The sequence below is a fragment of the Oncorhynchus masou genome, chromosome 12 (assembly GCF_036934945.1).
Source record: "Oncorhynchus masou masou isolate Uvic2021 chromosome 12, UVic_Omas_1.1, whole genome shotgun sequence".
NCBI classification, from domain to species: domain Eukaryota; kingdom Metazoa; phylum Chordata; class Actinopteri; order Salmoniformes; family Salmonidae; genus Oncorhynchus; species Oncorhynchus masou.
In genome coordinates, this window is record NC_088223.1 from 67,879,048 (window position 1) to 67,907,027 (window position 27,980).

A 27,980-nucleotide genomic window follows, 5' to 3' on the forward strand; every position below is an offset into this window, starting at 1 on the left:
ATTTTTTCTTTGGGTGCCATTCCTTCAATTTGCTACTAAATTCAGCTCAAATTGTTTCTCATTCTCAGCCAGTGAATCATTCATTAGTCTTGCCAACAGGCTCCACTCACAACTCATCTCCCATCTATGAGTGCATTATGATCAAACATTGATTTGCCCTAATGCTGCTCCCCCAGATGTTTAAGCCTGCCGCCACAGATTTCCCAGACTGCAGTGTTCTAACATGTTAGTGAGTCACAGTGACCGGGAGTGACCTGCCTTGAGGAAGCAACGCCTGCTCCTTTCCTCCCCACCGCACACCCGTCCTCCATGCCCCTGCACTACTAAATCAAAAATTGTATATTTGTCTGGGAGAGTTCCTACAGAAGGCACAGATGTCAGCATCCTGGCAGCTCACACGGGAGATAAGAAAACAAGGTACTCCATAATGAAATACTGATAAAGCCTTACTGCAGCCAGGCTGTGTGTGTAATATTAATTCATGATAGGGACAGATAGATGCTCAAGGCCAGCTACACTACAGCTGAATCTACTCACAGAGACAAAGGGGAAAGAGTTTGGGGGTGGAGTGTGAAAAGAATAAGGCCAACTGTACGAGATTAAGCCAATGGAACAAGAGTTGGCTACAGCACAAACAGTTTGGGACCAGGCTAGGTGAATGGTAGAGAGGAGGTCAGATGGGGAAGGACAGAGCAGAGAGCGGTTACCTGGAGGCACGCTGTAGCGGGAGGCGTTGGGGTCATTGGGCTGAGGAGAGGCCTTGCTCATGTCCCTGGGAGAGAGCCCGTAGGGAGAGCCTGGCCGACCAGACTGGGCCTCCTGCTCCAGAGCCATCTTCATATCATAAGGCATGTAGGGGAAGGGCTTACCTGGAGAACACAACACAACACAGAACAGAGACACATGAATGAAAACACTGCCACAACAAATTACACACACACACACAAAGAATCATAAGATGAAACACAATTTAATTAAGGAAATTCAGTTCTCTGAGGACACATGCTGTTGATTTTGATTATTCATTCCAAATCAACTAAAAATGATTGAGAAGCATCTTGACATGGATTCGCAGTTCACAAAAAAAAGAATGCTGCTGTCATGCACGAATACGAACTTAAATTTTGCAGGCTTCTTCAAACATGGTATTGCGAGACTACCCGAAAACCTTTGTGGCTGAATGACTCTTCTGCCGTTCAAAATAGGACCCGCTTCTCTTGTCTGTCTGTCTGTCTGCCTGGGAGGCACTGACTGTGTCCTGCTCTGACACACTCAAGTCACACGCCTTCAAAAGTCAACCGCAGAATCCCTCTCTTCCCCCAGAGGCATTTCAGGAAAAACAAGCCCTCCCCATCAGAGGCTTCATGGTGGCATCAGAGGTGAAATGGGGTCAGCTAACATCTTGTTCTGGCTCAGAAAGACATTTTAGAGTGGCAGTCTGAACCTGCTCTCTCTCTCCTCTCATATTTCCTTTTTTGACGGTGAACTACAGCGAGCGTGACAGAAAAATGCAATGGCTACAAATAGGCTGCTGTTGGTTGAGAGGCTCAGGTAGGTAGGGGCTCAGAGGGAGGATATCGGTGTGTTTGTATGTACTCTCTCTTACCCTCCCTGTCCACTATGGTGGGGCTGTGGTTGGTGAAGCCAGGGCAGTTGGTGGGTTGTCTGCTGCGCTCGGGGTCAGCCTGGTCCTGCCTCTGTTTCTCCTCGGCGTGGGCTGACTCGTGCACAGCCGTGATCTGGTGCTGGAACATGGCAAAACCGCTGAGGGGGGCTCCTATAGAAGTTCCACCAGGACCAAAAGGAACCACCTACAGGAAGGGGGCGAGGAGAGATGCCCATGTGAGGAAGACTGGGGGGGGACACAAGCTCTGTACAAGTAATGCAAGCGGCTGATGCGTTGCCCACTAACACTGAAGTTTCTCAATCTACATTTGTAAGAGTACAGGAAAAGTAGATGTTGATTGGACATCAGGGTCAGAATTAAACGCAAAGTACTAAGGCATGACTTTAAACCATCCCAGAGAAAAGATAATGGACATTGTTGGATGACAAATGTAAAACATCAGCTAAACAGTTGTCAGATTTGATAGTGTTCGTGTTTTGCACATAGTGCTTAAACAATCCAGTTTGTCTGATCTCATTCCATAAGAAATGAGGAGACAGAAGCACCATAGAAGAGGCAATTGGAGGGAAAGAAATTTACATCAGAAAACAATTTGACAGTGTCAGTACATTAGCATGATTGATTACACAAAAGATGGGCACAATTTGACTGATTTAAATCCATGCTGACACATTGCTCAACGTATTGAATGACAGAAAGATTAATGATTGGTAACAAATTGATTGATTGACAGGTTGGTTGGAAAAATGCTGGGGATGATGGACTCACTTGACAGGGAGGTTGGTCTAAACAAGACATGCTTTCACCCTGCTGCCTGCCTCCGTGTGCCTGCCTCGCCGAATGGGCATATCTGATCATAGAAAAGTGTGGGTTGCTATAGTGACTGACCATGGGCGGGATGGTAGCGGCGCGCTGCTGGAGCTGCTGCATGTTGAGGTGGGCCTGCTTGGCCGTGGACATCAGCACTGAGCCGGGAGGGCTGAGCAACGAAGGCTTGTCCATACTAGAGAAAATCCTGAGGTCACAGGAGATAGGGGTAGACAGGAGAGGAACGGTGAGACACACTGTTCAGAGTTGAGGTAATGGTCAAAGGAGTTACAATAAAGGAGTCCTGTACGGAACGATTCAATTACCACTAATAATATCAACCATTTACCACCTTAATAATTAATCTAAGTACATTTTGCCCTCATCTGATCCCCTATACTGATAGTATCAACAGCTGAGTGATCATTAGCTTCACCCAAATAGATTTGTTATTAAAGTCCAAATGTGTTTTTTAAGTCCATCCCTGTGATCATCATCCTGACCCACCTCTGTCTCTCGGGCTCAGCGTCTACATCTTCGTCGGCGCTGCAGGTGGCACTGGAGTCGTTGTCAGAGTGGTGCCCCTCCTTCTGCTTCTCTGGCTCCCCCTTCTCCTTGGCAGAGTCAGGCTCCACCTTCACCTGCACCTCCCCGGCCCCCCCAGGCTTCATGTCCACATCCTGGGGCTCGCTCTTGGGGTGCCCATGGCCCTCGTAGGCCACCCGGGGCCTCTCCCCATCCTCCTGAGAGCCAGGCTCTCTGGCCTCTCCCTCTGGGCTCTTCTCCAACTTGACCCTCAGCTCCCCGTAGGAGGGCTCCTGGACCCTCCCATTGCTAGCCTGGCCCTTGTTGGACCACTGGTTCTCTGACCCTCCAGCTCCGTCTCCCCTCTGGGAATCCCCTCCGGCCTTGGAGGGGTCCGACGGGGACGGGGCACTCTCTGTGTCTGAGCTGTTATCTCCACCTTTATGGGCACACAGAACAGGAAAAGACATGGGTGAGACACACTTAAATCACTCTGTATGGCATACATAGGAAGTGACCCTGAGGAGAGGGACACATATAATGATCCAAGCAGATAGAAATGTTATGGATAAAAATATGCAGTATAGATAAAAACATAGACCACATACAATGCATAAATATTCTGCAAACCAATGATGCATCCAATGATGCATGCAATGTTGCCTGTGTCTGGCACTATTGCCATGGAGAGAAGAAACCTGAACATTTAATCAAAAAAGCATGGGTCGATGCCAAGATAAATCTCTAACACAGGTCAAACTGAATCAAATCAAACGCCAAAGAGTCTGTCCAAATAATCTGACCAAAAACAAATAATCTAAATGTGTCCCCTCTGACAGAAGCAGGGTTTTAGAACACTGAACACTCCCCTCCCAGCAGCATTACTGCCTTTGCTCAACCACGTGACACTCAATCAGCAGGCAGTTACACCAACCAACCAATACCTTGAGGACAGTTTGAGTTTCCTTGGGAGTTCAAAAACAACACATAATATAGTAACCTTCTGTAGTCCAGACACAACTTTACAAATATCTGATTGTAGTTGGTTGTCATCAGGAGGGGCAGCAAGGTAGCAGGAGGGATAGAGAGAGACAGAGACTAGCAGGCTACAAGGGTAGGGGGAAGCCTTTACTACCTCCCAGTCAGGTGAGAGGCTCAACCCTAAACCAATTTGCTTCACCTCAGCCACTTTGCTTAACCACAACCAAAAGCTGGAGGGAGATGGGCTCCATGCCAAAAGAGAAAGAGAGGTAGAGAAGGGGAGAAGAAAGAGGGAGAGAGAAAGAGATGGCCAAGAGCAACAGTCGGTGAGTGATCGGTTTGTGACAAACCCAAGGGAGACATTGAATTCATGAGGACATTTAGGGACAGGATGATATGGAAAGGTACCAGACTTAATCTGGACTCACACGCATTAACCTATCCCCATACATGGCAGAGCATTGCAGGGCAAGGGATTTAAATATTCAAAACAGGCCCTGTTACGACAATATTTTAGAACTTTAAGAGTGGAGAGAGAGAGAGCAAGACCAAGAGATAGAAGACTGCAAGTGGAGAGGGAGGGGGGAGAGAAGAGACACAGAGAAGGAGAAAGAGACCGGGTGATGGGGAAAAGAGCAGAGAGTTGGGGAGAGAGTGGGAGAGGGGTAGAGAGAAAGAAACCGGGGGAGGCCCGGTGGATCAGAAGAGTGGAGCAGCACTCCGCGTTCCATGCAGCACGCTTTCTTCAAAGCCAAGGAACAGTTACATAACCCAGACCCAGCAGTCAGAATTAGTTCACATCTTTTATCTCTTGCTTTTTCCCCCTCCTTCTCCCTTTCTATTTGATCCCTTTTTTCTCTCTCATTAAAACTACAGACAGTATAGAGAAAATACCGGGGCTCCTTTGCCATAATTCAAATCAAATTCTCAGAAGACAGACAGTTCAAGAGGCTCTTTCTGAAGTGGACTCACTCTTTTAGACTTCGCTTCACTCTTCCATAGAGGCGTTTCTCTAACTCTTTCTCATTCACACACAACGACATCGTTTATTCACTCAGATCAAATGTAAGTAAATAATCATCAAAAACAATTCTTAACAATGGTTGTGTTTGTGTATTTGTGCTGTGCAGACAGTGTGTGTCTGAATGCGAGGATATACAGATGGATGGTGTGCGACATCTCTCTGACTGACCATCACTATCCTCTGGGTTTTGGTCGTCGTCAGCTGAAGCCATGCTCTCGCTCTGAGACGGGTCTCGATCTCCCCGTGCCCGCCGTGTGTCCTGAAGAAACACAGGTTATAGAACAAACATCAACTTCACTGCTCCTCTGATTATTACAGAAAATCGATTAAAGATAGTGTCAGACATACACGTTCTAATAGACGTTAAAGAAAAGAAAACTCTTCACATTGTACCTGAACAATGTTATTAAGCACTAAACTGAGAAAATTAACTGAAATTGGTAGGACTGCCTGGATGATAAGGTATACTCTTTTATTGCCATTGTATTTACATTTTTTATGTGCCCATATGAACACAACTCTGGTAATTAATTGTGTTGAGTGTTGCCGTACCTGCTTGTGCTGCTGGAGCAAGTTGTCCAGGTTGTGCCGTCTCTTGTAGTTGAAGTAGAAGTTCTTGCACTGAGCCTCGCTCTTGGTGCCCACCATCTTGGCAATGGCTGGCCAGTTGCGCCCGTGCTCGACAAGCCCTGGCAGAGGAGAGAGAGGGAGACTGGGTTGGGATCTGAACCTAAAACAGGCCCAGATTCCAGATTAAGCATATCCATTGAATATTAACCTACTACAGATTGACACCATCTCACCTGGTAAAACCCTGCAGGCCAACAGCACTTATCTAATCCAACAATTAGCTTTAATGGAGTCTCAAACTGTTTACGACAGACTACGCTTACAGAGGGGTGCAGTGGACTGGAAGATCGACAGCCGATTACCTTTGACATTAGGGTCTCTCTCCAACCTCCCTCCCCCTTCATCCACTGCATTTCTGAGCTAAAGGACACAAGCACTTTGACAAATCACCTCAGACTGGAGCCCAGAATAGGACAAAGGTCCATTACAACGCCATCTGAACTAATAAGACAGAAGACACCGGACAGAACATTTAGCGTCAGGTTTGAGTCACTTTTAATAGTCTTATGATTAGATATTTTTTTTGTAGTAGTAATCACATCAAAATGATAATGGTGGTCCAGTTACCCTATTTAGTGTTGGCCAGAAAACCGCTTAAAACACCTGCAGTATATAACATGGACATTATCCATTCTCCCCCAAATTATCAAAGACACCAGCCCCCAAATTCAAACTATTCTCTTTGCTACCACAAGGCAATCGGTACCGATGCACCAAATCTGGAACCAACAGGACCCTGAAGAGCTTCTACCCACAAGCATTAAGGCTGCTAAAATGGTTAGTTAAATAGTTAACCAATAGCTACTCGGAATACCTGCAATGACCCTTTTTGCACTAATCTCTTTTGACTCATCACATATGCTGCTGTTACTGTTTATCTATCCCGTTGCAATCGGAAAGTATTTAGACCCCTTGACTTTTTCAAAAGGTGTTACAACATTACAGCCTTATTCTAAAATTTTATCCATTGTTTTTCCCCTTCATTAATCTACACACAATACCCTATAATGACAAAGCAAAAACTGTTTTTGAATTATTTGCAAATTCACATAAGTATTCAGATTCTTTACGCAGTACTTTGTTGAAGTACATTCGGTAGCAATTACAGCCTCAAGTCTTCTTGTTATGACGCTACAAGCTTGGCACACCTTTATTTGGGAATTGTCTTCCATTCCTTTCTGCAGATCCTCTTAAGCTCTTTCAGGTTAGATGGGGAGTGTCGCTGCACAGCTATTTTCAGGTCTCTCCAGAGATGTTAGATTGGGTTCAATTACGGGCTCTGACTGGGCTACTCAAGGACATTCAGAGACATGTCCCAAAGCCACTCCTGTGTTGTCTTGGCTGTGTGCTTAGGGTTGTTGTCCTGTTGGAAGGTGAACCTTCGCCTCAGTCTGAGGTCCTGAGCTCTGGAGCAGATTTTCATCAAGGATCTCTGTACTTCTTCCGTTCATCTTTCCCTCGATCCTGATTAGACTCCCAGTCCCTGCCACTGAAAAACATCCCCACAGCCTAATGCTGCCACCATGCTTCACCGTAGGGATGGTCCCAGGTTTCCTCCAGATGTGGCGCTTGGCATTCAAGCCAAAGAGTTCAATCTTGGTTTAATCAGACAAGAGAAATTGTTTCTCATGGTCTGAGTCCTTTAGGTGCCTTTTGGCAAACTCCAAGTGGTCGATCATGTGCCTATTACTGAAGAGTGACTTCCGTCTGGCCACTCTACCATAAAGGCCTGATTGGTGGAGTGCTGCAGAGATGGTTTTCCTTCTGGAAGGTTCTCCCATCTCCACAGAGGAACTCTACAGCTCCCCCGACTGCACAGTTTGGCCGGGTAGCTAGCTCTAGGAAGAGTCTTGGTGGTTCCAAACTTCTTCCATTTAAGAATGATGGCGGCCACTGTGTTCTTGGGGACCTTCAATGCAGCAAACATTTTAAATTTACCACAGGTGGACTCCAATCAAGTTGTAGAAACATTTCAAGGATGATCAATGGAAACAGGATGCACTTGAGCTCAATTTAGAGTCTCATAGCAAAGGGTCTGAATACTTATGTATCTGTTTTTCATTATTAATAAATTAAAACCTCTAAAAACCTGTTTTAGCTTTGTCATTATGGGGTATTGTGTGTAGATTGATGAGGAAATAGTTTTTATTTAATCAATTTTAGAATAAGGCAGTAACGTAACAAAATGTGGAAATTGTCAAAGGGTCTGAATACTTTCCAGATGCACTGTACATGTACATAACTACCTCGTAACCCTGCACTTCGACTTGGTACGCCGTGTATATAGCAAAGTTATCGTTACTCATAGTTACAATTATTCCTTGTGTTATTATTTTTGTTTATTCCTTGAGTTATTATTTTTCAATGTTCTTTGCTATTCTTTCTACTGTGTGTCCCCCCCTCTGCATTGCTGGGAAGGGCCCGTAAGTAAGCATGTCAGTGTTAGTCTACACCTGTTGTTTACGTAGCATGTGATACATGTTGATTTGAAAATGTGTGAATACTGTGAATGCTATATTCACCCATCTCTTAGATTAATATAAGTATTCATATCAGCGTGTTTACTAAAAGTTTTTGTGGTTGATATGCTTTAAATTGTGTAGGACTTAATGCTGCTTTCAGACGGACTGATCTCTAATATTCGTCATGAGGCCTACGACTAGTACAGCACTACCACCTGTCCTCCTTCTCACATGTACAAGCCCTGTTACATACAGCTTACATGAAGATAGGGGGAGAACGTGAGGAAAAAAAAAGACAAGGGGGGGGCACTCTCTGACCCATCCAGCAGTGGGCAAAACATAAAAAGGCTGTTGTGAAACTACGCAGAACACTGTGCCAGCATCTAATGTACACTATTGTTAGGCAGCCCAATGAATGAAAGTGCTCCTTTCAAACACGTCAGCTTTTAAAAACTCCCCCTCTGTACTGTCTGGTCTGGAGGAGCTTCAGATTTAAGACCTTGGGTATCAGTGGCATCTCTGCTAGACTCTGTTAATTCAACCAGACTACTCTAAATTAACAGCCCTAGTCACTGTATGATTACAGTGATTCACTTTTGGCTGTGAATGTATGACCAACCAAATGATACCAATGGCAAAACAGAATACTGTATCTGGCATCAGCATTCTACAATACAGAAAATACAGAAATACACAGCAGAGGTAGTAACTCCCTGGGATATATAGGCTAGGTTTGTCGACTGAAATCTATGTACGGGAAAATGTACATGGGTTGGGGGAGGCATGACCAAATCATTTCCAAATCCGCAAACCCACCCAAGACAGCCTTAATTAATCCCCATTAATCCTTCTATTTACTCTCCTGTCCAATGTGCTTAGCCCCATTGGCACTCTCATGCTGCACTTCCACCTAAGACTTACCCCACACCAAAGTAATGCCAGTGTTTTCTATTAAAATAAGCTCTAGTGTTATTGTTTCTCCATCAGGAGTGTGACACTAAAAACTTTGGGCGAGCAGAATCAACAACCTCTGCATTATCAAGACCGGTCTTTTGTGAGAAGGTGCTAAAGTTCACAGTTAGCCATTATTATGGAAATGACAGCTGAAAAGTACCAGTGGCCTGGCATTGGCCCCAAGGAGGAGCAGGTCCACCGGCGCCATGGCCCAGTGAGACACGGGTGCTGGTACACGTAGATGGAAACAGAAAAGTCTGAGCCTTTTAGGTAAAACACCAGGATAAATGATGAAAACTTGACATGTCTCGCCCTCTCCCATTGTCCACCAGAGTCTACACTGACAAAGATGGAGGAGTACTGGCCTGGCTGGAAGGTAACTATGGGTCAATGGGGTCAATCTCCCATGGACTGAGTGACGCAACTGGCGAAGGCAGAAACGCTGTTGTGTCCACAGTCAGTAACTGCATGAAATGAAAAATCCACCTCTCAAAAGGAGTGGTTTTGGAGAGAAAAATGTTTTGGGGTAAAGTCCTATAAGATCCAGAGGCCTGGCAAATTGTTTTTGTGATTAATAGATATGATCTTTAGAGGAAACGCAAACTGTCACGCTGTTACTTCATACTTTGGCCTAATAGATCAGTTTTGATCGGCACGCAGAACAGAGCCACTGCAGTTAGCTACCAGAAAAAGTATCCTCGCTCAAACCACTCCGGCTTGCTTCTCCCTAAAAGCCTCCACCAGTTATGCACCCAGCCAGGCGAGTGTCAGAGTGATAGTTTATGTGGGAGCAAACTTGTATTTGTGAGGTATTGACATGTTGAATGCACTGAGCTGTCTGTTTGAACTACTGGCACACAGCTCGGACAACCATGCATACCCCACAAGACATTCCACCAGAGGTCTCTTCACAAGCCCCAAGTCCAGAACAGACTATGGGAGGTGCACAGTACGACATAGAGACAGAAATACTTGGAACTCTATTCCACATCAAGTAACTCATGCAAGCAGTAGAATCAGTTTTAAACAGATAAAAATACACCTTATGGAACAGCAGGGACTGTGAAGAGACAAGCACAAACACATGCATAAGATAACATACACACACGTACACATGGATTTTGTGTCGTAGATATGTGGTAGTAGAGTAGTGGCCTGATGGCACACACTTAATGTGTTGCGAATATATTGTAATGTTTTTAAAATTGTATAACTGCCTTAATTTTGCTGGACCCCAGGAAGAGTAGCTGCTGCCTTGGCAGGAAGTAATGGGGATCAATAATAAATACAAATTTCGAGTAGAGAGATCAAACTAGAAAGAGAGAGGGGTGAGAGAAACAGTAGATAGAGAAATAAAACAAAAACACTACCTTTTTTGGCAACCTCCATCTCCTCCTCGGTCCAGCGAGAAGTCTCTCCGGTTTCGCCGTTCGCAGCAGCAGCTCCTCCTGCTTCAGTCACAGAGGGAGAACAGAAACCTTCATAATCAGCCCACAGAGAGAGAAAGTACAGTACCAAGCTCGTTCCGCTTCTCAGCCGTCTTGCTTCTCATGGCTGCTAATCTAATAATCAGTTTACATTCTGTGGCTCGCTGCCGAGACCTACCCTCACGCTCTCTCTTACACTCCCTTTCTCTCGTGCGCTCTCATGCTCCCTCCTATTTCCCTTCGCTCTCCCTCCCTCCCAACCCCCTCCTCCCTCTCCCCCCCAAGGGGAGGGTCCGTGTCACCTGATCTGGCTCTAAACAGCGGAGTAGAGACAGGCCTTCCAACATCCCCCTCTTTGGGAAATGGCCTTGGACAGAGACAAAACAGACAGAGAGAACAGCCAACAGATTTACCACTCATATCGCTGCTACAATGCAACAACCATTAACCACACACACACACACACACACACCTACACACACCTACACACACAGGTGCTGATGGAGGCTGGGGCTGAGAGAGAGTGAACCCTGGCCCAGCCTATTCCACTGGACTAGAGATTGTGTAAACATTTGGACCAATATAGCTGCAGTACGAACCCGACATTTACACAAAACATTTTTACTGAGGAGATACATTCTTACGGTTTAGACGGCTCCTAGCGAACGGTCTAGGGCCACACAGACTTAAATCTATTTGAAATGTTTACTGAATCACTGCTCCTGTCCCGTTCAACATGTTCGCCTAATCTTACTGCCATTCCCTCATGACCCCATCATGGCGTTCAAGATCCAGGGAGGTGGGCAGGTCATTAATCTCGGCTGGCTCTTTGAAGAGATATGGGGCCATTTTGGACTGACCCTATACAATGGACTGCTTTTGACCCGGCCCATAGGACTGGTGAGACTCTGAATGAGATCAAACTGGGTTTTAAAACACAAACACTAGGCTTGGGCAGTATAGAGTACAGTGCTGCTTGAAAGTATGTGAACCCCTTGAGCAATTACAGATTTGTTTTTACCATGAAATCTTGATTTAATCAGAACCAGTCTTTGTGATCTGATATTACAGGTTTATATTTACCAATACCACATGCTGGTGTAGAGGACAAAATTAAAAGGAATTAGTGCAGGTGCAAAAATAAGTGAACCCCAAGTTGCATTGGTTAAATCAAGTAGGTAAGTAAAATCAGGTGGGTAAATAATTTGGTACCAAATGAACCAATCAAAGGAGAGATCGTTAGGAATGAGTTTGGGCAGGACTCTGATAAATACAGATCAGAAACCTGGTCAGTTTGGTGTTACCCATCCAGGTGAATACACACCACACCATGCAGAGAGGATAGGAGATCTCAGAGGACATGAGGACGAGGGTACTGAGAGCACATCAGTCTGGGGAAGGCTATAAAATAATTTACAAATGGAGAGCATATAACATGACAGCAACTCGGCCTAGAAGTGGACACCTTCCTAAAATATCCCCAAGAGCCAAAAGAAAATAAATAAATCAGGCAAACATAACATCTAGAGATTTGCAGGCCTCTCTTGCTGCAGCTAATCCAAGTTTGCCATTTTAAAAGGCTAATTGGTCATTAGAAAACCCTTTTGCAATTATGTTAGCACAGCTGAAAACTGTTGTTCTGATTAAAGAAGCAATAAAACGGTCATTCTGTAGTGTAGTTGAGTATCTGGAGCGTCAGCATTTGTGGTTTCGATTACAGGCTCAAAATGTCCAGAAACAAAGACCTGAAACCCAGTCTATTCTTGTTCTGGGAAATAAAGGATAGTCCATGCGAGAAAATGCCAAAAAACTGAAGATCTCGTACTACTCCCTTCATAGAACAGCGCAAACTGGCTCTAACCAGAATAGAAAGAGTGGGAGGCCCCGGTGCACAACTGAGAAAGAGGACAAGTACATTAGAGTGTCTAGTTTGAGAAACAGACGCCTCACAAGTCCTCAACTGGGAGCGTCATTAAATAGTACCCGCAAAACACCAGTCTCAACGTCAACAGTGGTGCAAGGTCAACAACCTCGCCCTCAACGTGATCAAGTCAAAAGGAGAAGATTATGGACTACAGGAAAAGAAGGACCGAGTACGCCCTCAATCTCATCGACGGGGCTGGAGTGGAGCAGATTGAGAGCTTCAAGTTCCTTGGTGTCCAATTCACCAACAAACTAACATGGTCCAAGCACACCAAGACAGTCGTGAAGAGGACACGACAAAATCTATTCCCCCTCAGGAGACTGAAAACATTTGGCATGGGTCCTCAGATCCTCAAAAGGTTCTACAGCTGCACCATCGAGAGCATCCTGACGGGTTGCATCACTGCCTGGTATGGCAACTGCTCGGACTCCGAACGCAAGGCACTACAGAGGGTAATGCGCACGGCCCAGTACATCACTGGGGCCAAGCTTCCTGCCATCCAGGACCTCTATACCAGACGGTGTCAGAGGAAGTCCCTAAAAATTGTCAAAGACTCTAGCCACCCGAGTCATAGTGTTCTCTCTGCTACCGCAAGGCAAGTGTTAACGGAGCGCCGAGTCTAGGTCCAAGAGGCTTCTAAACAGCTTCTACCCCCAAGCCATAAGTCTCCTGAACAGCGAATCAAATGGCTACTCAGACTATTTACATTGCTGCCCCCCCCCCTAAAGTGCATAGCCACTTTAATAACTCCACCTACATGTAAATAATTACCTCGACACCGGTGCCCCCGCTAATTGACTCTGTACCGGTACCCCCTGTATATAGCCCCGCTATTGTTATTTACTGCTGCTCTTTAATTATTTGATATTCTTATCTTACTTTTTTTTAAATGTATTTTCTTAACTGCTTTGTTGGTTAAGGGCTTTTTCCTTCATCTTGTTCAACTGCTACCATGCACCTGCAAAAATGATTGCTCGATTTTGCAACCTGATGGGGCTACTGGGAACACCCCCCCCCCCCCCTTCAGCCCAAACGGTGGCGCAGGGAAAGCAAAAATATTCTTACAAATATTTAACCTCCACACATTAACAAGTCCAATAGCTTAAATGAAAGATAAACACCTTGTTCATCTACCCAGCATGTCAGAATTTTAAAATGTTTTACAGCGAAAACATAGCACATATTTATGTTAAACCACCACTAGGAAAACATACAATATGTAGCCACATGGCTATGCAAAATAGCACAATCACAAACGCAGGATTAAAAGAAAAATATTTCACTAACCTTTTGAAAATCTTCATCAGATGACAGTAATAGCACATGTTACACAGTACATTTGTTTTTTTCAATAATATGCAATTTATATCCATAAATCTCCATTTACATTGAGCCATATTCAAAAAATGCAGCAGAAATGACCGGAGAAATTATAAATATCTCCGGCAGCTAACGCCAGATAACAGCAATAAACATCAAACGTTGACTAAATATACATGTTCTACATATATTTAGAAAGATACACTTCTTCTTAATGCAAACGCTGTTACATTTATTTTTAACGTTACAGAATTCGTTCACTATTCAATAATCTGAGACGGCGCTCAGCCATTAGCATTATTTCTCTACTATGTTGTGAGGGGTATCTGGCTAGGTTAAGTGTAAAATGTGCTAAATGCAGTTGTGCATTTGATTTGCTGATTTAGTTGCTTGTTATCTAAATGGTTAGCTTCTTTCAAAATTAAAGCTTTGCTTGGTAAAATCAGAGAAATCCCCTCCTGGATTTTAGAGCCTTGCTGTCTAATATTTGTTTTGTGCCTGCAGCAAACTATGAGTAACATTTTTTTGTTACTTGTATAAGTTTGAGCTGGGATGTCTGTCCTGCAAATCATTTCAGTCACAGACCATATACATTTTTTGCAATATGCTCGTTAGCATTCTCTATGGGATTTTACATGTACTTGTTACCAGCTAACCTTTGGATTTCAAAGGCTCAGTGGGGTTTGAAAATAGCACTCCTTTGTGTTCAGTGATGGTATTACAGAATATCCCAGGATGGCAAAAGATAAAGGTATGACTATCTGGATACCGCCCAAGCCTAACACACACAAAACCAGCACGGAGGCTGTGAATCAGCAGAGGAGAAGAGAGGAGACAAGCAGTCTGCTCAGCAGTCAGTCATTTCAGAAGATTGAACTTAAAATGGTCCTATGCAAATCCCTGACACACCAGAGCCAAGAAGGGACAAGGGGTTGACAAACTGCACCTTATTTCCCAGTCTGACTTAAAAAAGGACAGCACAACATGTAGGTTTTGGTCAATACAGAAATTAGCCATAAAGACGAAATTCCTTAAAATAATACAACTTGATTTTACATCCTTGATTGGATATTCACCTTTCTGAGATGGATAATCAATTATTCCATTAAAATCTTTACAAGGATGTAGCTTAAATTCACCTTTCTAAAACACTTTTGTGTTTGCTTGAATGCTCTGGTCAGAGACCTGAGCCTGCACACTCTTGACGTTCAGCACACAAACATCAAAAGAAGCTCTCAGAAGCTCGCAGCACAAGGACAAATTAAGTGTTTAGGCTGAGGTACAGCTGTGAGGAGCCATGACAACAGGTCCACCCCAGACACCACACTATTGCCATTGTGATGATGGCTAGGGTATAGGCTAGACAGACTGATCCCCTGGCTAGGTTACAGAAGTGAGACAGTCTGTTATGGCATTGTGTTGAGGAGCAAAACATCAAAAAGAAAGTCAACCTGAACCTGGTGAACCAGGGACCTATTCAGTGCGGTGACATGATAGAAATATAGCTAATGAATAGAACTGACTCCAGTTGTTAACTGCCCAAACTGTCACGTGTGTGTAAAGGTACCTGGGGTTAATTATATAGTATGTGGTTCTTTTCTTGAAGCAAGAGGTGTTTCAGCTCAGATGTATGTCCATTGGGACTTATTTAGGCAAGTTGTGCTGTCCTCTTCTATAGCTGAGACCTATAAAAGCATGCTCACTATGCTATTATATTTCAGGGCCTTTCCAGGAAAAAAACAGTTGATCTCTCACATAAGATAATCATGAAGCCACAGTTCACTCCCCACACACTTGTTCAAACCTCCATAGCTGAGGAGCAATGTCGCGAGTTGACAGGAGTTGAGACTTATTATCTACTCAGTCCCATTGTCACAAATACAACATAACCACAAAACTAGTAAACCACCTTTGTAAGCATAAAAGTCTATTTTTTTTTAGATGCATCTTGGTAAACATTTTTTTTCTTCTTCCAGGGGATGGTGGTGGGCTACTAAAAGCGTAGAATAGCTGAGGTGCTTACCTCCTCTGTTAGGGTCCATGGGGGGCTCACCCGGTGCAGATTTGGTGGGCTCTCTCACAGCCTTCTGGATAGTAGGCTCAGGTTTGGACGGCTGAGGGGGCTCGGAGGGCAAGAGAGGCTCGGGTGGCGGTGGCTCCTCGGCCGCCACAGAGGCAGCCTCATTGGCCATGGAGCGCGTGGTGATCCTTCCCTTGCGCCGGCCCTGGCTGTTGGCAGTCTTCCTGCCACGTGGCGTGCTCTGCTCCTTACCGTCCTCGTCCTCCCCGCCGTCACACTTGTCTTTGTCTTTTCCGATGTCCCTGGAGGACACAAGAGAAGGGATTGTTTTATTTTATTCAACTCAACTCTTTATTCAACTCCAATTAATTTTGAGATGGAGAAGGGATTAGAAGAATTGAGGAAAAGCGAAATGAAAAAGAGCTACTGACTCTTAAGAGAAGAGCCCGGCAGACATCTTGACCCCAGGACTCTGATCCATTAGCCAGATAACTCCTTGCCTTTTTACCCAGCTGGATCAGTGGGCAGCAGTTAGTCATGACTCATGTGTCCTAACCAACCATCAAATGAGAAATGCAAGTGCCTGTAAAAAAATTAAATGTTTTTTGTTGTTGTTGTAATTATTATTATTATTTAGATTGGACTATTATTTAGATTTTCCTAAGCATTTAGCTATGCAAATAATAGGCTTGTACAGTTTATGAAAATGTCCATTGTGGAATTTAAAGGCACTTGCATTCCTCATTTGATGGTTGGTTAGGACACGAGTCATGACTAACTGCTGCCCACTGATCCAGCTGGGTAAAAAGGCAGGGAGTTATCTGGCTAATGGATCAGAGTCCTGGGGTCAAGATGTCTGCCGGGCTCTCCTCTTCAGCGCCAGTAGCTCTTTTTCATTTAGCTTTTCCTCAATTCTTCTAAACCCTTGATCTCAAAATTAACTGGAGTAGAACATCCGAAGGAGAGAGGACAGGAGTAATCGATGGAACATTGAAAGCAGTCAGGTGGTGAGGTCAGCCTGGCCATCACCCCAGAGAAGGGCAGTGGTTCTCTCCCACTCTATGGCCTGATTTACAACACATCTATGAGGGCTCCAGAATTCCTGTCACCTCAACTGAAGGTAAACATTTACTGGGAGGTACAGATTCTCAGAGGTGGATCGGGCCAGAGGCTGACTATAGCCAGGACTAAAAGCTATACCTGTGGGAAACCCATGCAAAAGTGTATACGCACACAGAGCTATTCAAAACTCACCTGGAGTCCTCCTTTTCATCTTTCTCTTCCTCTTCCTTATTCTGCTCGTCCTCTTTTTTCTCTGACTTCTCCAACTTGTCCTCTTCAGGTTTATCGTCTGACTTTTCTTCTTGTGAGGATCGTGTTATTTGCTAGAAAAAAAACAAGGATACAGTTTTTAAATTACTATTTTTAAAATGTATACATGGCAACTTTTCAGAAGCATCAAATAGGGAGATTCTCTAATCTCTCATGATGCCAGACAGAGAGCACTCTCGTCTATTCAAGTTCACCATGATGACGCAGTTCAATCTGGGCCAGAAAGTTTACAAAAAGGCAGCCCACTGCTCATTAATGTCTAGTTTTAAAAGTCTGGCCATGTTTGAATTCCTATTTAGTGACCGAGTGAGTGGGGTTAATGAGGCACACAGCTAAAACAGCTCGCCATGACCCACTTTCCTTTTAAGGCAACATAATAGTGGTGCGCTAGAACAATACCCTTTAGGAAAGAAAAGGATTCAGGATGAAAAATAAGGGACACTGTAAAAAATACCAAATGATGGGAACTGATTATGTTTCAATACATCTGTATTTCTGTAACATGGCTAAAACACCTCTCTCCTACACATTGCCTGTGTGACTAGTTAACTTCTAGGGAAGGTATGGGCCGCTTTGCACGTCTCACAGAGAACTAAGAAGATCAGATGTACCCATGCATACACAATCTTCAGTATTATCAAGAAGCCATATGTTGCCATGTTGACCAGTGTTAATGTAAATGACCAATGAGTCGGTATAGGTGTTTTTGCACTTGACCAGTGAGAATGAGACCAATGAACACGTGCAAGTTGACAGTAGGAGGTGTAAAACTTGTCTGGCATAGTGTTTCAGCTGAGCACAATCCTTCCGTTGGGATGTAAATTAAAGACTTGAATTGGATTCAAGCATTTGTTCTCAATATCTTCATTACCATTCACAAAGCAATAAACTGACGGACCTACAAATCACACCATGAATCTTAGAGCGACCTATGGTTTATTTCAGATATGATATACCATTTCATGGCCTATTAATGCACTCTCCAGCCAAGCGAAGCCACAAATAAAACAGCAGTTAAATCTCTTTACTGTTGCAGCAATCACCCAAACTCAATGTCTGACCCCTTACACATTCAGAAGCCTGCTAAAAGTTCACTGAGTGGTCTGCTGCTTAATTATTCAGACTAAAGAGAGAACAGACAGACTGTCCCACAAACTGAACAACAGTACTATGTCATAATGTGACGAGCTAGCCTAACTGCCCTAGGGTTATTCCCCCATTTACCAGGCAGTCCAATATCCTCAAAGCTAACCAAATAAGAAAAGAAAGGGAACCAGGAGTGGAGTTTAACAGCCTGGTCATGCACCCAGTGTCAATAAGATGACTATGGCTTCCTTTGATGATCTTCACATGGAGAGGGTGTCCACAGGATCATGCCACACACACACACACACCATAAGTACAATACATGTGATTGTTCCCCCTGGATTCAGCTGGTGTAGAAAATCAAAGGCCTCACATGACAACTATGAAGAGAATTACAGTGAAAGATGGGGTGAGTGATAGGGTGTCCTGAACCCACAACCACCCCAACCAATCTTAGAAAAATCAGAGTTCATATACGCAATCATTTAAGTCATTATGATTGCCCATGACAATTAATAATCACATTAGCTTACAGCAAGAATGCAGATACTGTACAAACCAAGATTTACTTTTGCAGCCACCAATCAATATAAAGCTTTTGGCGGATGCACCAATGATGAAAAGGATCTTAATGTTGCATTTTGTACAAAAATACTAAAGTACACATTTATATACAGGATCAGTCAAAAGTTACTCATTCACCTACTCGTTCAAAGGGTTTTCTTTCTTTCTTTCTTTTTTTTACAATTTTGTACATTGTAGAATTATATTGAAGACATCAAAACTACAAAATAACAGATATGGAATCATGTAGTAAACAAAAAAGTGTTAAAATAGCAACCCTTTGCCTTCATGACAGCTTTGTACACTCGTTGCATTCTCTCAAGCAGCTTCACCTGGAATGCTTTTCCAACAGTCTTGAAGGAATTCCAATTTAAGCAGCGCACTTGTTGGTTGCTTTTCCTTCATTCTGCGGTCCAACTCATCCCAAACCATCTCAATTGGGTTGAGGTCATCTGATGCAGCATTCCATCACTCTTCTTGGTCAAATAGCCTTTACACAGCCTGGAGGTGTGTTGGGTCATTGTCTTGTTGAAAAACAAATGATAGTTGGACGAAGCGCACACCACATGGGATGGCGTTTTTCCGCAGAATGCTGTGGTAGCCATGCTGGTTAAGCGTGCCTTGAATTCTGAATACATCACTGAGTGTCGCTGGTAAAGCACCCCCACACCACCTCCATGCTTCATGGTGGGAACCACACATGCGAAGAGCATCCGTTCACCTACTTTGCATCTCATAAAGACACAGCAGTTGAACGCAAACACCTCACATTTGGACTAATCAGGCCAAAGGACAGATTTCCACCTGTCTAATGTCCATTGCTTGTGTTTCTTGGCCCAAGCAAGTATTTTCTTCTTCTTACTGGTGTTTTTTAGTAGTGTTTTCTTTGCAGCAATTTGACCATGAAGGCCTGATTCACCCAGTCTCCTCTGAACAGTTGATGTGTTTGTTACTTGAACTCTGTGAGCTGCAATCTGAGGTGCAGTTACTTGCCGATTTCTGAGGCTGGTAACTCTAATGAACTTATCCTCTGCAGCAGAAGTAACGCTGGGTCTTCCTTTCCTGTGGCGGTCCTCATGAGAGCCAGTTCCATCATAGCGTTTGATGGTTTTTGCGACTGATCTTGAAGATTTGTTCAAAGTTTTCCGGATTGGCTGACCTTCATGCCTTAAGTAATGGACTATAATATCTCTTTGCTTATTTGAGCTGTTCTTGTCATAATAAGAACTTGGTATTGTACCAAATAGGGTTATATTGTCTGTATACCAACCATACATTGTCACAACACAACTGCATGGCTCAAATGCATTAAGGAATGAAATTCCACAAATTAACTTTTAATTTTTTGGTTAATACATGATTCAATATGTGTTTTCATAGTTTTGTTGTCTTCAATATTATTCTACAAAGTAGAAAATAGTCGAACTTTAAAAAAATCCTAGAATGAGTAGGTGTGTCCAAACTTAACTGGTAAAGTATATCCACATAGTGAACGTTCATAACACATAAGCATACATTACATGCATATTTACCAGTAATAGTTTAGAATGTATTCACTAAAAGCAGTAGATACTAGATAGCAGAACCCCTGGGTCAGATACAGGTCTGAAGACAAGTCCCACAGAGTGATTGAGAATAGAGCAACATTCTTTATTATCATTGCTGGCGCAGAACACCACAGACTACCTCCCTCCTCTGCCTGTTCCACGAAAGTACTGTGCTGGAACAAGTCTGGCTATGCCAAGCCAAACATCCCATGCTGGTACCGGATGGGGCCAAGGAATTTCAAAACTCAGTGGTGAGGCAGAGGGGGAATGAGGCAGAGAAGATAAAAGGAGAGCGAGCAAGAGTGAACGAGAACAAGAGAGAAATAGTAGAAACAGGGAGAAAGGCAGAGAAGATAAGTAGATTATATAAAAAGCACGAAGAGGGACAAGGATGAATTTGAATGCATGAAGACAGACATTAGTGGTGGGCTCGATCTACAGACAGATCAGAAAGACCATTTGGCCAAGTAGACATGGGTCGTGTTCAGCAAAAAAACAGAAAACATTTAGCAACAACAAAAATCTGTGTTCCTTTTGGAGACGTTCAGGTAATACCACTTGTGAAACGCTTTAAAAAGGTTTCTGTACCACAGTTATTCCTCCACACTAGAGCAGTCCTGGTGGGTTCAGGGATCACATGTGTTTATTTTGGAGGCCATCTGGGCACCATGATGGCAGTCCTGTCTTCTCTTCCCATTCTGCTCAAGTGCTTCCAATGCTGCTTCCACACCACTGATGTTCTCCAAATCTCAATGGAACCCTGTTTGCCAGTTTTTTAGACTGTGTTTCCCCCCCCCCTGACCTGGTCTGAGTTTTAATTTCTCCCCTCTCTCGCCTTCTTTTCACTGGTTCCCTAGTGCTGTTTGAGTAAGGAAATGACAACCACAAGATCATCTTTTCCTTTTCCTAACCTGGAGTTTAAATGGGGCATCAGAGAGATCTTTGAAACACACACACACGCTGTTAACTTCTCTAGGGTAGGGGACAGCATTTGGAATTTTGGATGAAAAGCGTGCCCAAATTAAATTGCCTTCTACTCAGGCCCAAGATAGGATATGCATTTATTAGTAGATTTGGATAGAAAACATTCTAAAGTTTCGAAAACTGTTAAAATAATGTCTGAGTATAACAGAACTGATTTGGCAGGCGAAAACTTGAGAAAACTCCATTCAGGAAGCTGGATTTTTTCATTTCTTTTTCTTTTTCTATTCAATGCCATTACAATATCCATTGACTTAGGACTCAAATTGCAGTTCCTATGCCTTCCACTAGATGTCAACAGTCTCTAGAAATGGTTTCAGGCTTGTATTCTGAAAAATTAGGGAGTAAGGGTAGTCTGAATGAGTGGACCCTGCCGTGTCACAGAGCTTTTTCATGTGCGAGACCGAGAGTGTGCCTTTCTTGTTTACCTTTTATATTGACGATGTTATTACGACGTTATTGTCCGGTTGAAATATTATGGATTATTTTGGCTAAAAACAACCTGAGGATTGAATATAAACATCGTTTGACATGTTTCTATGAACTTTACAGATACATTTTGGATTTTATTGTCTGCCTGTTGTGACTGCGTTGGAGCCTGTGGATTACTGAAGAAAATGATCGAACAAAGGGGAGGTTTTCGGATATAAAGTGAGACTTTATCGAACAAAAGGAACATTATTGAATAAATTAATGTCTTCTGAGTGCAATCATATGAAGATCATCAAAGGTAAGTGATTACTTTTATCTCTATTTTTGACTTGTGTAACTCTTCTACTTGGCTGGTTACTGTTTGTAATGATTTGTCTGCTGGGCAATGTTCTCAAATAATTGTATGGTATGCTTTCGCCGTAAAGTATTTTTAAAAGTCTGACACCGTGGTTAGATTCACAAGAAGCTCATCTTTAAACCTATGTAAAATAGTTGTATCTTTTCTGAATTTTTGTAATGAGTATTTCTGTATTTGGCGCTCTGCATTCTCACTGGATGTTGGCCAGGTGGGACACTAGCCCACATACCCTAGAGAGGTCAACTTTTTGGATATAGGGGGCACTATTTTAATTTTTGGATGAAAAACGTTCCCGTTTTAAACAAGATATTTTGTCACGAAAAGATGCTCGACTATGCATATAATTGACAGCTTTGGAAAGAAAACACTGACGTTTCCAAAACTGCAAAGATATTGTCTGTGAGTGCCACAGAACTGATGTCACAGGCGAAACGCAGATAAAAATCCAATCAGGAAGTGCAACATTTTTTGAAACCGCCTCATGCCAATGACTCCTTATATGGCGGTGAATGCGCCACGAATGAGCTTAGGCTTTCTGTCGCTTCCCTAAGGTGTCGACAGCATTGTGACGTATTTGTAGGCATATCATTGGAAGATTTACCATAAGAGACTACATCTACCAGGTGGTCGCTTGGTGTCCTCCTTTGCAATTATTGCGTAATCTCCAGCTGCAGTATTTTTCCGTTCGCTTCTGATGAGAAACCAACTGTCACGACAGATATATTATCGAATAGATATGTGAAAAACACCTTGAGGATTGATTCTAAACAACGTTTGCCATGTTTCTGTCGATATTATGGAGCTAATTTGGAAAAAAGTTTGCCGTTGTAGTGACTGCATTTTCCGGTCTTTTTCTTAGCCAAACGTCATGAACAAAACAGAGCTATTTCGCCAACAGAAATAATATTTTTGGAAAAAATGAACATTTGCTATCTAACTGAGAGTCTCGTCATTGAAATCATCCCAAGTTCTTTAAAAGTAAATGATTTTATTTGAATGCTTTTCTTGTTTTTGTAAAAATGTTGCCTGCTGAATGCTAGGCTTAATGCTATGCTAGGCTATCAATACTCTTACACAGATGCTTGTGTAGCTTTGGTTGAAAAGCATATTTTGAAAATCTGAGATAAGTGTTGTTAACAAAAGGCTACGCTTGTGTTTGAATATATTTATTTCATTTCATTTGCGATTTTCATGAATAGGAAACGTTGCGTTATGGTAATGCGCTTAAGGCTATGATTACGCTCCCGGATACGGGTTTGGAGTCGCAAGAAGTTAACAGCCTTCAATAAGGAAAGGGAGTAGAATAGACCGTTCAAAATTACCCAACTACTATCTACCGCTAGCTCTTCAACCTACCCATCTACTACCTACAATTCAGTTTGGTATGACCTTCAACTCAAATGAGGGGGGGGGGACATAACCCTTTCAGAAAACACTCTTGTACAATTAAGTCAGAATTGGTTTCCTCTCCAAGAGAGGAAAGAAAAACAGAACAAACTTTACAGAAAATACTTATCTACCGCAAACCATCTAACCCACCTACCTACAGTTCAGATTGACCTTTTACAATCCAATGATCCAATAGGCTAATCCAATTAGATAACAAACTTACTAGAATTTCTGTCCTCCACTGGACTCCAGACCTGGGTTCAAATACTCTGTGCTTTATTGAGCTTGCAAAACAGCAAAACCCATCCACATGGCACTCCAGGTGGGCTAGATCAAACAAGTATTTGAAAGACTCAAATAGCATTTGAACACCGGTCTAACTCAAAAACAGTGGATTGTCCACTCTCCCCCTGCATGTCATGATCCTGGTCACTGTGCCAAGTAGGCACCTGGTCAGGCGCTGAAGGCAAGTTTTGGCTCTCTTGGCGTCGCTACAGAAAGCTAATGGGTTCTGCTTGACTGCTGCAAGATAAATATTCACTGCCAAGTGATTATGAAGAAGAAAAGAACAAGGGAGGGAAACCACTTCTTGCTATTGCATGTCCAACAGAAGCAGGCATTATTGAGAGTAGTGTTAAAAAAAAAAAAAAAAAAAAAAAGGTGGCAATAGCGCTGACTGATTTCCCTACAATTACATTCCTTAATTTCTTCTCCTGTCGTCTGTGTGAAAGTCTGCCACCTGCTGTAGACTAGAGAAACATCTGTGTGGCTTATAGTGTGGGTAGTAATTCACATGTAACCCGCATGTCGACTTGGTTACAGCCCAGTGAACTGAACTCCTCTAGGTCACCTTTGACTCCATGACACACACGCCCTTTGGCCCTGGAGGCCATGGCTGGAGGAGAAGGTCAGCAGGCTCTGTCACTTCATAAAATAACAGCTATTCCAGTCCGGATCCATTTCAACATCCCGCATGGCAATGCAAGCAGCCAAGCAGAGGAATACACAACGGGTCTGGTGGATAGACAGACATTTTGGAAATACAAGTGTAATGGTGTATACTTTTTGTGAATGCTTTTCTCCAGTGTTCAATTTGGTGTTTTAATGCAATAACTATGAGGTGCTAACTACTAACACAGGTCAATATAAAATATACAAAACAGATCCATGCGACATCCATATAGCAGAGTATTAGGAAAATATTAGATTTCACAACAACAACAAAGGTCCATTGAAAGGGGTATTTAAGAGTAGAGAGTTAACTAAGTGGGTGTTGTGTGTAGATTGACAAGGATTTTTTATTTATTTTTTAGAATAAGGCTGTAACATAACAAAATGTGGAAAAAGTCAAGGGGTCTGAATACTTTCTGAATGCACTGTATATATATATATTTTTCTCTCTCGAATGTCAGATGATCTGGGCCAAAAGACAGTTTTTTATATATTTTTCTTAAAGAGAACACACCTGTGTCTCGTTACAGAAGCCCAAATTTGATATTCTCTCCATTTGATATACGACTTGGCCTATTAAGCCACTCTTTCAGTTGAATGCATGCTACATTTCTGCTGCCACGATATTTCATGATCAAACTAATGAATCTAACAGAGTTCTAGGTTCAGAAAGTTAAATTGTTTTTGAATAACCCCAAAACATGGGAAGGTAATGAGAGAGAGATTTTATATCTTGCTATTGTTTCTTCTAATGAGAAATTTGATCACATCTAACAGCTGAGCAAAGCATTGTAAGACTGAAAGGACACATGCATAAGTGGCCAGAAAAGAAGTCCCCCCTTGCTGTTGCGAACCAAACTACAAAAAACCTAATACTACTAACTCAAATCACATTAAATCAAAGTTAAATTAAGAAAATGTAAAGTTATGAACAGTTGTGGGAAAAGTACCCAATTGTCACACTTAAAAAAGTAAAGATATCTTTAAAACCTCTTGGTGTTAGGGGGCAGTATTTTCATTTTTGGGGAAAAAAACGTTCCCGTTTTAAACGGGATATTTTGTCAGGAAAATATGTTAGAATATGTATATAATTGACAGCTCTGGATAGAAAACACTAACGTTTCCAAAACTGTAAAGATATTGTCTGTATAACAGAACTGACGTTGCAGGCGAAAGCCTGAGAAAAATCCAATCCGGAAGTGCCCCAGGTTTTGAAAGCGCTGCGTTCCAATGACTCCCTATTCAGCTGTGAATGTACCATCAATGAGCTTACGCTTTCTACGTATTCCCCAAGGTGTCTACAGCATTGTAACGTAGTTTTACGCATTTCTGTTGAAGAATAGCCATAGGTGGCCACATTGCGTAAGTGGTCACATGGTGGCTCCGAGAGAGATTCTTGAGTAAAATACAGAGGTTGCCATTATTCCAATCGTTTGCCATGTTTCTGTCGATATTATGGAGCTAATTTGGAATATTTTTCGGGCGTTGTGGTGACCACAATTTCGGACGATTTCTCAGCCAAACGTGAAGAACTATCTCACCTACAAAAATAATCTTTTGGGAAAAAAATGAACTTTGGCTGTCTACCTGGGAGTCTAGTGAGTGAAAACATCTTAAGTTCATCAAAGGTAAACGATTTAATTTGATTGCTTTTCTGATTTCCGTGACAAGGTTCCCTGCTGCTAGCAAGGCATAATGCTATGCTAGGCTATGAAAAACTTACACAAATGCTTGTCTAGCGTTGGCTGTAAAGCATATTTTGAAAATCTGAGATGACAGGGTGATTAACAAAAGGCTAAGCTGTGTTTCAATATATTTCACTTGTGATTTTCATGAATAGGAATATTTTCTAGGAAGATTTATGTCCGTTGCGTTATGCTAATTAGTATCAGATGATGACAACGGTCCCGTTCACGGGATGGGGTGTCACTGCAGGTTAATAGAAAATGAAAAAAGTCACCCAGTAAAATCCTACTTGAGTAAAAGTCTTTGGTTTTAAATATACTGAAGTATCAAAAGTAAATGTAATTGCTAAAATACACTTAAGTATGAAAAGTATAAATCATGTCAAATTCCTTATATTAAGCAGACCAGACAGCACCTTTTTATTTATTTTTACAAATAGCCAGGGGCACGCATCACATGAAAGATGGTGCCAAAAGAGATCGTTTCTTCAGGACTCGAAGCGACCATGCTGTATTTTGTTTTTTTAATGTATTATTTTCTTACCTTGTTACCCCAGGAAATCTTATTACATACAGCTGGGATGAACTATTGGATATAAGAATGACGTTAACAAACCAACACAACGACCAGGAATTATGACTTTCCCGAAGTGGATCCCCTGTTTGGACCACCACCTAGGACAATGGATCTAATCCCAGAAGCCGACCCAAAACAACGGCGCGGCAGAAGGGGCGGCCTCCTGGTCTGGCTCCGTAGACGTGCACATCTCCCACCACTCCAGAGTATACTACACACCAATGTCCAATCTCTTGACAACAAGGTAGACAAAATTAGAGCAAGGGTTGCCATCCAGAGAAACAGAGATTGAAATATGGCTCTCTTGGGATATGTTGTCAGAATCGGTTCAGCCACCAGACTTCTCCATGCATTGCACCAACAGAGACGCACACCTCTCTGGGAAGAGGAAGGGCAGGGGTGTATGCTTCATGATTAATGACTCATGGTGTAATCATATCAACATACAGGAACTCAAGTCCTTCTGCTCACTCAACCTAGAATTCCTTACAATCAAATGCCGGCCATATTACCTCCCAAGAGAATTCTCGTCAGTAATCATCACAGATGTGTACATTCCTCCTCAAGCAGACGCCAAAACATCCCTCAAGAAACTTCACTGGACTCTATGTAAAATGGAAACCATATATCCCGAGGCTGCATTTATTGTAGCTGGGGATTTTAACAAAGCAAATTTGAAAACAAGGCTACCTAAATTCTAATCAGCATACTGATTGCAGTATTCGCGGGAGTAACACCCGATCACTGCTATTCTAACTTCAGCGATGCATACAAAGCCCTCCCCCACCCAGCCTTCGGTAAATCCGACCACGGCATCTTGCGCCTACCGTCTTATAGGCAGAAACTTAAACAGGATGTACCAGTGACAAGAACTATTCAACGTGGGTTTGACTAATCGGAATCCACGCTTCAAGATTGTTTTGATCATGCGGACTGGGATATGCTCCGGTCAGCCTCAGAGAACAACATGGATCTATACGCTGACTCAGTGAGTCAGTTTATAAGGAAGTGCATTGGGGATGTTGCACCCACTGTGACTATTAAAACCTACCCTAACCAGAAACCGTGGATGGATGCCGGCATTCGCGCAATACTGAAAGCGTGAACCACCACATTTAACCATGGAAAGAGGTCAGGGAATATGGCTGAATATAAACAGTGTAGTTATTCCCTCTGCAAGGCAATCAAACAAATGAAATGCAGGTACAGGGACAAAGTGGGGTCGCAATTCAGACACAAGACATATGTGGCAGGGTCTACAGGAAATCACGGACTACAAAAAGAAAACCAGGCACATTACGGACACAGATGTCACGCTTCCAAACAAACTAAACACCCTCTGCCCGCTTTGAGGATTATACAGTGCCACCGTCGCGG

The 27,980-nt window shown here is 42.9% G+C and overlaps 1 protein-coding gene across 6 annotated transcripts in view; it reads right to left on the minus strand.

The window, feature by feature from the left end:
• The window catches only part of LOC135550704 (nuclear receptor corepressor 1-like), a 119,961-nt gene that overhangs the window by 26,821 nt on the left and 65,160 nt on the right, over window positions 1–27,980 (minus strand). For 5 of the 6 annotated variants that reach the window (XM_064981749.1, XM_064981747.1, XM_064981752.1 and 2 more), the window contains exons 15-23: window positions 16,956–17,086; window positions 15,705–16,003; window positions 10,381–10,461; window positions 5,517–5,653; window positions 5,133–5,223; window positions 2,942–3,398; window positions 2,396–2,642; window positions 1,607–1,811; window positions 708–869 (exon numbers count right to left, since the gene is read on the minus strand). In XM_064981749.1, the coding sequence (XP_064837821.1) occupies window positions 708–869; window positions 1,607–1,811; window positions 2,396–2,642; window positions 2,942–3,398; window positions 5,133–5,223; window positions 5,517–5,653; window positions 10,381–10,461; window positions 15,705–16,003; window positions 16,956–17,086 (1,810 nt within the window). The remainder of the gene's footprint in view (window positions 1–707; window positions 870–1,606; window positions 1,812–2,395; window positions 2,643–2,941; window positions 3,399–5,132; window positions 5,224–5,516; window positions 5,654–10,380; window positions 10,462–15,704; window positions 16,004–16,955; window positions 17,087–27,980) is intronic. The other variant, XM_064981750.1, reaches the window with a different exon arrangement.